Here is a 9,992-nt window from a genome sequence, read left to right on the forward strand (position 1 = left end):
ATGGGAGCACGGACAGCATATCCATAATGGGAACAACATGTTTCCGTGAAGCTGTCGTACATGAAGCACACGAGAATACCATCATCACTGCGCATAGTATAATCCTGCAAGCCATCGCTCAGTTTAACCAGAAGAGTCCAAAACGCCGGAAAATGGCGTACCCTGTCTATTATAAAGGATGTTGAAATCCTCAATTTTTTTGGGCACGCGCGCTATGCATGCGCTTTCTCGGCGTCGCTGCCGTCCGCGGCAGGTGCCTCGGGTGCGGTTTTGCCCTTCTTCTTATGAGATGCGCCAATGATACCCACGTTGCGGAGGTAAATCAGCGCAAGCGCAGTGGCTAAACGACGACATTTCATCAGCGACATTGTCCCGACATAAACGACACCTTCGCAACGCACCGAGCATTCCAAACCCGAAGGTCGTCCACTGCGCCGCCTTGTACGCCTCCAATTGCGCCGGCCTCGGCGCCGCCGACGCGTCCACCCCGCTTGTATTAACCCCCCTCTCCCTCGACTCGCGCTTCAATACGCGATTAAACACGATCGTCGAAATCGTCAGCCCAAACGCGGTCCCGAGCTGGGTCATCGTCTGGAACAGCGCGCCGGCGAGCGACTGCTCGTGCGGGAGCGCGACTTTCGCGACGAAGAGCGTGCCGGAGGCGAAGACGAAGTCGGCGCCGAAGACGGAGATGACGGCGGAGGGGAAGCCGAAGGCCCAGTACGGTGCGGAGGGGACGATGACCGCAAAGAGGAGCGCGCCACAGCTGGTGAGGACGGTGCCGGTGACTGTGATTGAACGGGAGGCACGTTGTTACGGCGCGAAGCGGGAAGAGGTCGCGAGGCTTACCGACGAGGAAGATCACGTCCACGCGGCCGATGAGCAGCGCGACGAAGACGTTGCAGATGACGCCTGTCACGAACATCGGCAAGAGTCGCACCATGGTCAGGATCGGACTCAAGCCGACGTATGACTGGTAATACAGCTGACGAGGAGAACGAGTCAGCACGGCCGAAAACGACGCCCGGAGGGCGGCTGCGTGCTGACCTGGATCCAGAATTGCAGGGCGATGAAGCAGGCCCAGTTGAGGAACGCCACGAACTGCATCGCGGCGAACTTGCCGTGCGCACGACCCCATAAGCTGACACGCATAAGCGGCGGCGGCGTCCAGCGATTGCGGGCATGAGACTGTCAAGGCGGGGTATCAGGCTGGGAGATATGCTCCTGGTTTTTACAACCAAACCTTTGACGGATCGGGATTGTCTGCCACGCGCTCGAGGTATCTTTGCCATAAGAGGAAAGCGACGATAAGTGCTACGCCTAGGATGAGGAAGGCGATGATATCTGAAAGAGGTGCCATTGTTAGAAGTTGTCGACCCAGTGAGGCTTGACGGGGATGGGATGAACGGGCACGGGGAGAGGGTCGTGTACTTACAAGACGTCTTCCATTCATCAGGCGCCAGCTCGCCATCGCTCAGAACAAACACGATTAAGACCAAGCCGGCAGTAGCCAAGAGGGCGCCGATCCAATCAACCTAAGAAAGCCATTCAAGGTGATCAGAGAAGTGGCCTACAGAGACAAGGCAGAAAAGCGCTTACCCTCCGGTCACTCTCGGTACTGGGCAGATCAGGGTCGATGAAGAAGAACCCGCCGACGAGACACACAGCCGCGAACGCGGTGCTGAACCAGAACGTGCTCCGCCATGTCGGGCTGGGCAACAATCGACGCGTCAGCGGAGCCGTCATCCCAAGCCACGCAGACACGCGTCAGACTTGCTGCTTACGTTGTCAATTGGGTGAGAACGCCGCCGATGATCATGCCGAAAGCGGCACCGATGGGCGAGCCGGCGGAGAAGGTGGCGAAGGCGAGCGTGCGCGCCCGGGATGGCGGAAAAGCGTGTGCGAGGATACCAAGCTGGCAACAAATGAGGACCACTGAACCAGCAACATTCCCAATGCCGGAAACGTACAGAAGCAGGGATAGTGGCGGCAGCACCGCAACCTTGGAGCCCACGAAGGACATCGAGCGTAATCTCGTCTGCCGTTCGGTATCAAGGGTCAGTACCAGTGTGGTGCGTATCGACGTATGTGATGGCAACTTGCCTTTCGCGAGCGCACATCCGATGCTGAAGGCGACCATGCACAGCGACCCAGCTAGGAAAGCGCGTTTCCGACCGTACAGATCAGCTAATCGCCCGAAGAAGAGTAGCAAGCAGCCCTAGACACGATATCATAATCAGGGATTTCGGAAAACGTTTCGTGGCTCAGCGGTAGACGTACGCTGCTCAAGGAGTACGCGGAGGCGATCCATTGCAGGCGAGCTTCGGGTATATGCAGTTTGGCCCCAATAGTAGGGAATGCGATGGATGCACTGGTGTTGGCAGACGCCTAAAGAAGGGCACTGAATCAGCTTTGACTCGCGAAGGAGTGCCGGAAGTCATACTCACGTTGGCCATCATGGCAAACGTACACGTCGTGACCAGGCCAACGCTCTTCCACGTGTTACGTGAACGGACAGAGGGCGTCTGCCCATGGCCTTCGTCTTCCGCATCCCCAGTATTCGAGACGACGTTCTCTGCGGTCCGTTTCTCGTCGTTCGCACTCGTCCGACTTGGGCCGGCCTCCGGAGTAGGGGCCTGGTTGAGGGTGACGGCAGACGTATCATTCGTTCCGTGAGCGGCAATATCTTGCGACATCCTCCTGGGCGAGCACTTTCAACTGGCAGCGTGGACATGGTTGGCGGGCGTCGCGAGAAGAGAAGGAAGCGACTCACCGATTGAAAACTCGGATATGTGTTATTTGTGGTGCTTCGCGCTCCCGCTTCAAGCCCGCCCCTTCCTGCTTGCACGAGCACAGACGCTCTTCGTCGATCTACGTCGGGGGGCACGGCGTCGATAAGGACCTGGTCAAGGCAGCGCTGGAGGATGCCGTATTGGGTGATTCTGAGGTACAGCAGGTCTTTGTCCGTTTAGGCCGCTCAGCGCGTTATTGGCCCTCCGCCTGCGTGATAGAATGACCAAGTGTATTATCTCGCTGAGACGAGCTCGGGGATTGCTGAATCGCCCCATGCCATGGCTGATGTATGCGCATATACGCGGAGGAAACGCGCGATGACCGGCTCCCTGACCAAGCCTTCGTCCGTAGAAGGGTGCCGTGAGAATCCTGGTCGAGGTTCGATCCCGGCATCCCCGAAAACCGCCCGCTTGCGGGCGAAATCTTCGATGCCGTTCCCCGAAAAAGTAGGGTCATAGGCCAAAATGTTACATGCCTGCGTGCCCGAAAATGCTTCGTCGTCGGCGGGGTTCGATACAACGGGGCCCGAAAACAAGTTTCATCGGTACCACAAATTCCCATTACAGGACATTGGTTGCAGTATGTTTGTTCCATCACCCTTGCGTGTGCAGCGCTCATCGTGCATCAGCGACTGCCTCCACGATCGCAAGAATGCGCCGCCTCGTTCCCCGGCCCAAAAAGTCGTTTGGCCCCCCGGGCGTGGGTCCCCGTCCAGAATGGCAATCCTCCCCTTCGACCTCCCCTTTGACCCGCCAGCGAGGGGGGGTTAGCTAAGCCCGCGAAACCATATCTTTTCGGATGCTCATGATCAAAGCTTGACTACGGGACATTGTCGCGTTCACGTCTGGCAACTCATTGACATCGTTGAAGGTGCAAGCTCTCCGTTTTTGAAGTCTGATGTTAAGTTGTCGACAGGTACTCACGGCGCCTTTGTTATTGAAGTAGCAGACGGAGGTGATCGTGAGATCTGAAGAGGACAGGGGAGCCTCGAGGACATCTGACAGCTGACACTGAACGAGGTCGGCATATGATCCTGAAGGTCAGCACCTCGTTTAGGACACCCGACAACAGTCTAGCGTAGCATAACGTTGTATATTGCCCGACTGGCCCGTTGCCCCGAAAATCGCCCTTTTGGGACCATGTTTCATGCGATTCCCCGAATTTTAGCCCTTTGCGGCTAGTTGATCACCCCCGAAATTGGTCAAAATTTACCCCTTAAGGGATCGAACATCAGTAGGGATTTTCACCGGTTCTGTGCCGTGCGTGACTTGCGGCGGCGTGAGAGAGGATGAAATCGTTCGAGGACGCCGCTCCGCTCGTCGTGTCAAGTCCGCCCACGTCCCTATGGCTTGTTGACTGCGCCGGCCTACGATGAGGAGCCATACAGCTTCCCCTTTACCATCACCAGTGCCATGAGCCAGCGCGGAGAAACGGCAAGGGCGTACTCATACCAATGCTATTCATGGTGGCGCGGGGCGTCCCGTAAGTTGTGGTTGCGTCTCCCAGACTCGCACCTACGGACGGACATCTCAATTATCGTTTGCTAGGGCTCGAGATCTACGCATGTGGCTTATGGTGCTGCTCCCCTGTGCAGAGATAGATCCGCGACGCCAAGGGGCATCGCGCTAGCGTTAGTGCTCTACCCGGTGCTATAAGGATCCCCTAAACCACTCGCAATAGAGTACAATGCGAAGGGAACGAGCGTGCACGGTGATGGCATGGCCCGCGTTGTGCGTGTCCGCCAAGCGGATGGCGTCACCCATCTTTGGGATTGGCGCACGAGCGCTTGGGCTGTATAGCTACAATAGCTTGCTCCCTTGGACCGTCCGTGCCTTGCTCCGGCGCCGACGGTGCGAGCGACATAAACGTGCATAATCCCGGGCTCCGTCCATCTTCATAAGGATTCGAGCACCTGTCTGCAGTGCATCACCCCTCCCACCTTCGTGGTTCCCGCAAAGCCAGCCTGACGTCAAGACACATGCACGCCCGGCTCTTGCTCCTCGTCATCTGCCTCATAGCTTCTCGTGCCTTCTCATTCACCAACTTCGACCAATGCTTCGATGACATCAAAAAAGACAACTCGACCATGTCTGGATGGCGGGACAACCACGGTCATGCCGTCACGGACATCAATAAACTCACTGCGATCTCGTACAAGCTCTGCGTTGATAGGTGCGGCACCGGGATCGAGGCATTCAAGTGGACGGTCTTTTCTCAGCAGTTCAGCAACTGGGTCCTCCCCTGGCTCGCTCTCCTTTCGCAAATCCCGTTTGGAGCGCGAAATCGGTACGATAACATCAAAGGAGCCATCTTGACTCGTGAGCCTCCGTTTTCATGCACCACAATTGTGACTAATGACTGACCCCTTGGTTGCGCAGTGGGCTCTCCCGCGCTGGCTACCTACTCGTTGACGCTCACTGTGCTCAACGGGTACTGGATCGCCGAACGATACCAGAGTGTTAAGCATCGTCACAAACGCCACGCCGTCCGCGTCCTAAGCGGCCTCCAGCAGGTTGCCTTGCGAATCTCCACAAACGCAAATCTTCTGTCCTCCCTGGTACGACTTCCCGAAAACGACAAATTCTGGCAGACGCTGGACGAGAAACTGGACGCGGAGGCCAGCACTTGGAATGTCCCCGCCGCAGCGTCCATCATCTGGGTGCTCGTCGCGTACGCGTTCACGATCATCGCCTCGTTCGAAGATATCGAGGGCGGATTCAACTCATGGGGCCAAGCCGTCGGATCAGCATGGTGCTGGCTAGTGGCGGTCGTCACCGGCTGGCTGCTCATCTCGCCGAAGTGCAATCAGAAACGGGTGGAAAGCGCCATAGTTCACGCAAACGAGCACGCCTTCGTTCACGACGAGAGTGGCGTCGTACGCCCACTGGCACCGCACGAGGATCACGCTTTCGACGTCACCGCCTCGGACGACTCCCTCTTCACGGACGAGAAGGCCAGCCAACCCGTATACAACTACGCCCGATTCCTCCCGTGGACGGAAGCGGTCGAGCAGGTCCGAGAGGAGCTGAATCGTGCCGTCCACGACAACTCCCCTCCTGCCAGTGCTCCCGCCTTCGATAGCGTCGCGTTCCCTGTCCATAACCAGGCCTGGCCACTGAGTGGGACATGGAGAAATCGTGTTGGTAGTGAGGCCCGTCTGCTCCTCTCTCCGTTTCCTTCCCGGAAGAAATGGGGACCGGCGATTTGGAAAAGGTTGGGCGTTGCGACATTGGCAGCCGTGTGCTTGCAATGGGCGACTACGGGCGCTGCCATCATCGTGCACTACTTCACCCCTGCAATGGTGAGCACTGGTCACGTGGCCTTGTTCGCTGCCCTTCACTCACGGCTTGTCAGGGATGGGGATGCAGGTCTCTCTCGTACCTGATCTACGGCGGCCTGTCCACGGTGGTGCTAGGGTTACTCATGCTGTCCAGTCTCTTGGCGCACTCGGCTTCTCCGTATCCTGCCGCCGATCCCCTCGGACGACCGCACAGCACGACCCAACAAGTCTGCGCCGTTTTCGCGGTCGGCCTCCGAAGAGTCGGCCATTTCCTCGCGGCCGTGAATGCGTTCGGATTCATCGTCGGCTGTATCTTCCACTTCACCAACGTTTACGATACATGCTACTGCAACAGCACCGTGCCCGGTCTCGGCGCCGCCCGCGCCTTCTTCGTCTTCCACCTCACGCATCAGGACATATCGGGCATGACCGTCGCGTACGCGGTCGGCGTTAGTCTTTCCGTTGTCAGCGCTGTGGTCTTCATCGGTTTCGTGTCCATGTTCACGGACCCCCCGGCTCCGGATTGATCGGCGTCCTGTCGACAGCGCCAATCCAGCGCAGGCAGCATTTCGCAATCGCGCGTCGGACCAGGTTCAGGGTGCATCGCGCCCGCGCCTCGTGTATGACAGCATGGCGATTACAGCGCATTCCGCTCGACATGGAACTCACCGGCCCCCACGACCACGCCATTCCAGCAGGCCAGTTGCATACGCTCTATAACAGCATCCTACATCTGCTGTTTATTCTCCACGACGCCCACGCATACCGAACACATTAACACTGCGGATCCACGATGTATCGTCCTAACAAACTTCTAGTCGCTCACGCGAGGTGGCCAATCGTTCGATATGGCCGTATGCCGCCACAACAGATGAACGTTTGCTACGTGCACAGGTCCGGAGATACATTCAGTAAATATATATCTTACACTCTTCCATTGTGTTCAATTACTCCCGCTACGGGACGCGCTTTCCGGCATAATTGATCAATCAGGAAGTGCCCTTGATGATATCCGCTATGCGCTCTGCGAATGCGTAGACTATATTCTATAGGTAAATACGCAGATGGATCAGTGCGGATGAACGAGGAAATTGTGGGCTGACCGTCGTATGCGCGGAGATGTGCATAGGAATCACGCTCGCGTCCGCAATTCTGACGTTTGCTGTGCCGTAGACGCGAGCTTCTGGGTCGACAACCCCTCCGTCCGATTCGGGGAGCATGGAGGCGGTTCCTATCGGATGATCTGCGCAAGGTAATTTCAATAAGCCAAATCCGGTCATAGTGTGTGTAACTTCTAACATCTGGAGCACAGCGAATCAGCCGGAACGCAGCACCGGCCGAATCTTGGCTCGCTCACTCGGAGTCAATGTTCGCTTTGATGAACGTTCGATAGTGGTCTAGCGTCTGCACAGAGGCTGGATAACTGAGTTTGGAATCCATTATAAGGGTTCCATCGGAAAATGTACTCACTTCCAGGAAGGACTTCTCCATCGAGGACGTCCTGGAATGGCTTCTGCTCAGTAATTTTGCGCAAGTGCATCATCCCTGTAAAAGCGTTGCATCTATGTCGATCACGTCTGCCATCTAGGGAGATGATTTACCTTGGGCAATGAGCCAGGTATCGAACTCGGATTCTAGATATCTTGGATTGATGACCGGTGCAGCCAGCGGATCAGAGGTGTTAATATGAACTGTGCCCCTTGAAAGTTCGTGCTGCATCGCGTTCTGGAATAGGAGATAGCCAACTCCAGGCTCCGGAACGTTGCTTCCTTGAACCGGGATGGGACAGTATTCAAGAATTGGGTTGTCGCCGAGAATGTGACTCTTCAGCACCGTAAATTGCGCGTCTGATAGCCAGGAGGGCTTAGATGCGAGCAGCTTGCGCGCTTCTTCCATCCCGTCTTCATCCACGAGCTGGGACAGCGACGAGTATTGGAGCTGAGGTGTAGAACTCGCCATGATCCCAACTCCGTGCTTTGCCCATAGGTTCAAGGACTGGAGCATGCAATCAGTCGGGCAGCCTACAGGAAAAGCCAACATGGTGCCCCCAACCTCAGTAAAGTAGGTCGCATTCTCCTCTAGCGCGGTGTATGTCTGGAAATAATACTGGGGCTTCAACGCCCAAACCGAGTTCGCGATGACATGGTCTTGGAGATTCGCGCCAACCCCTGTGTTAGCGTACAAAACATCAATGCCCAACGGCACTAGCACTGCGGGATCTCCTATCCCTGACAGTTCTAGAACTTGCGGCGCTTGCACCGTCCCGGCGGACACGATAACCTCCTTGGAAACCCGCAGCGTGCCGATCGTCCCGTTGGGACAGATGAACTCGACTCCAGTGGCCGTTAACGGAACCGCGGTCCCGGCAAAGATGAGCCGGGAGACCCGACCAAAAGTGTATAGATCAAGGTTTGGGCGACTCGGATCATCTGCACGACGAAGTCAATATTCCGCACCCATCTAAAACCGACTTTGGACTCACAGTATGCGGTAAAAGCAGTGGTCCTCCTGTATTAGATGATCAAGTACCTAAGAACCGAGCAAGAGCATCTGTCTTTGTACACACCTGCCAGTCTGATGAACGTGTGCGGGAATGAAACGCAGCCCGGTAGCATTCCCATCGTTGCCGTCCGGGAGTAGCGGATGTCCCAGTAGTTGTGCAGATGGAAAGAAGCCGTGCTCAACAGCCGTCGACCACCAGGGCGAGAACGTGAGGTCCAGCGGCCCGTCCGTGCCGTAAGAATTAGGTTCAAATTGATAACGGTATTTGTCTTCGAGATGTTGGGAAGGTAAGTGAAGATGCTCTGCCTGCGGTAAAATTTGATATCACACGGCGACGACATTCAGAGACAAACTAGGAAGCTGCCGCACCTTGTTGACTGCGGCCAGCAGAGAGTCCCAGTTCCACCCTGGATTACCAAGCTTCTCGAAGGCATCGTATTCAGCCTTTGATCCGCGGGTCAACACTCGCCCGTTGATCGCCGTGCTACCACCCAAGACCTTCCCCCGTGGCCAGGTTATGCTTTGGTTAGCGGCAAATTGCTGGGGCACGGTCTTAAAGTTCCAATCGACTTGCGTTCCCAGGACGGCTGCAATGAGACCCGGGCAGGATATGTTTTCGCTGAAACATGCTGGTTCCAGCAACGTGGCGATAGCAGTCAACGCTGATGTCGGGATGTGCTTACTTGCCGATGCCACTCCCGCCAGCCTCGAGTACTGCGACACGAACGGATGGATTCTCAGATAGCCGACTGGATATCACCATCCCAGCTGTACCACCTCCGACAATGACATAGCTGTATCACGATTAGGCGGGCCTCATGCATATAACCTCCAAAGGAGCACGAACTCGTAGAGATCTTGCACTAACGGCTCAGAATTGAGGTCGATGATGCGTCCGTGAGCGAGGAGAGCGAGCGCCAGGGCTGCTAGCGATTGCATTGTTGTATGCATGAGGATAGGGGAATCCTGGTTTGCAGTGAGAATGCCACAGGTTTATACTCGGCTCTGCTTCGGTGATTAGTGCCCGTGAATGGCGGGTGACGTTGATTATATGCTGTACGTACCTCGTGCCGTGTAGTCTCAAAATCCGCGAGCCACTGCGTCGTGCGAAGACGCGACAACATGGGAGAAACCTGCTCGAAAGTATACCGATCAGTCAGCTGACGCTTCGGAATCAAAATGAGGCGCTCTTGCAGAGAGGAAAGGAACGGGAGCGGGAGATGCGCTGGATCTGATCAAGGGTACCGAGAAGGTGGGTGATGCTGGACAGAACACCGCTCGCGCGCTTTAATTCAATCTCATAGGCTGGGAATACCGTAAGAGTCACTGAACCGACCACATATTAAATCCCCCGATCCTGGCAAGATGCGCTCAACATAGGTCTGCTGTCTCTATTTGCTGCCTAACCTATGCCTGC

At 56.2% G+C, this 9,992-nt stretch overlaps 3 protein-coding genes across 3 annotated transcripts; 1 reads left to right on the top strand and 2 right to left on the bottom strand.

Moving 5' to 3' along the window:
- Window positions 1-212: 212 nt before the first annotated feature.
- Window positions 213-2,696, bottom strand: PUNSTDRAFT_116993 (MFS general substrate transporter; the record flags this gene model as incomplete). The annotated part of the gene is made up of 12 exons (XM_007389204.1): window positions 213-340; window positions 402-788; window positions 850-985; window positions 1,048-1,188; window positions 1,244-1,344; window positions 1,436-1,535; window positions 1,600-1,711; window positions 1,785-1,915; window positions 1,971-2,038; window positions 2,104-2,218; window positions 2,281-2,388; window positions 2,448-2,696. The coding sequence occupies 12 exons, from the start codon at window positions 2,694-2,696 to the stop codon at window positions 213-215; spliced, it is 1,776 nt and encodes a 591-aa protein (XP_007389266.1).
- A 2,075-nt stretch (window positions 2,697-4,771) lies between these two features.
- On the top strand, window positions 4,772-6,740 carry PUNSTDRAFT_109378 (uncharacterized protein; the record flags this gene model as incomplete). The annotated part of the gene is made up of 3 exons (XM_007389205.1): window positions 4,772-5,111; window positions 5,172-6,094; window positions 6,148-6,740. The coding sequence occupies 3 exons, from the start codon at window positions 4,772-4,774 to the stop codon at window positions 6,598-6,600; spliced, it is 1,716 nt and encodes a 571-aa protein (XP_007389267.1). The 3' UTR covers window positions 6,601-6,740.
- Window positions 6,741-7,062: 322 nt separating this feature from the next.
- PUNSTDRAFT_147031 (alcohol oxidase) lies at window positions 7,063-9,699 on the bottom strand (the record flags this gene model as incomplete). The annotated part of the gene is made up of 11 exons (XM_007389206.1): window positions 7,063-7,119; window positions 7,177-7,316; window positions 7,544-7,618; window positions 7,675-8,068; window positions 8,126-8,502; window positions 8,556-8,581; window positions 8,640-8,881; window positions 8,945-9,194; window positions 9,259-9,369; window positions 9,423-9,541; window positions 9,640-9,699. The coding sequence occupies 11 exons, from the start codon at window positions 9,697-9,699 to the stop codon at window positions 7,063-7,065; spliced, it is 1,851 nt and encodes a 616-aa protein (XP_007389268.1).
- Between the last annotated feature and the right edge of the window lie 293 nt (window positions 9,700-9,992).

Source organism: Punctularia strigosozonata (genome assembly GCF_000264995.1).
Source record: "Punctularia strigosozonata HHB-11173 SS5 unplaced genomic scaffold PUNSTscaffold_25, whole genome shotgun sequence".
NCBI lineage: Eukaryota > Fungi > Basidiomycota > Agaricomycetes > Corticiales > Punctulariaceae > Punctularia > Punctularia strigosozonata.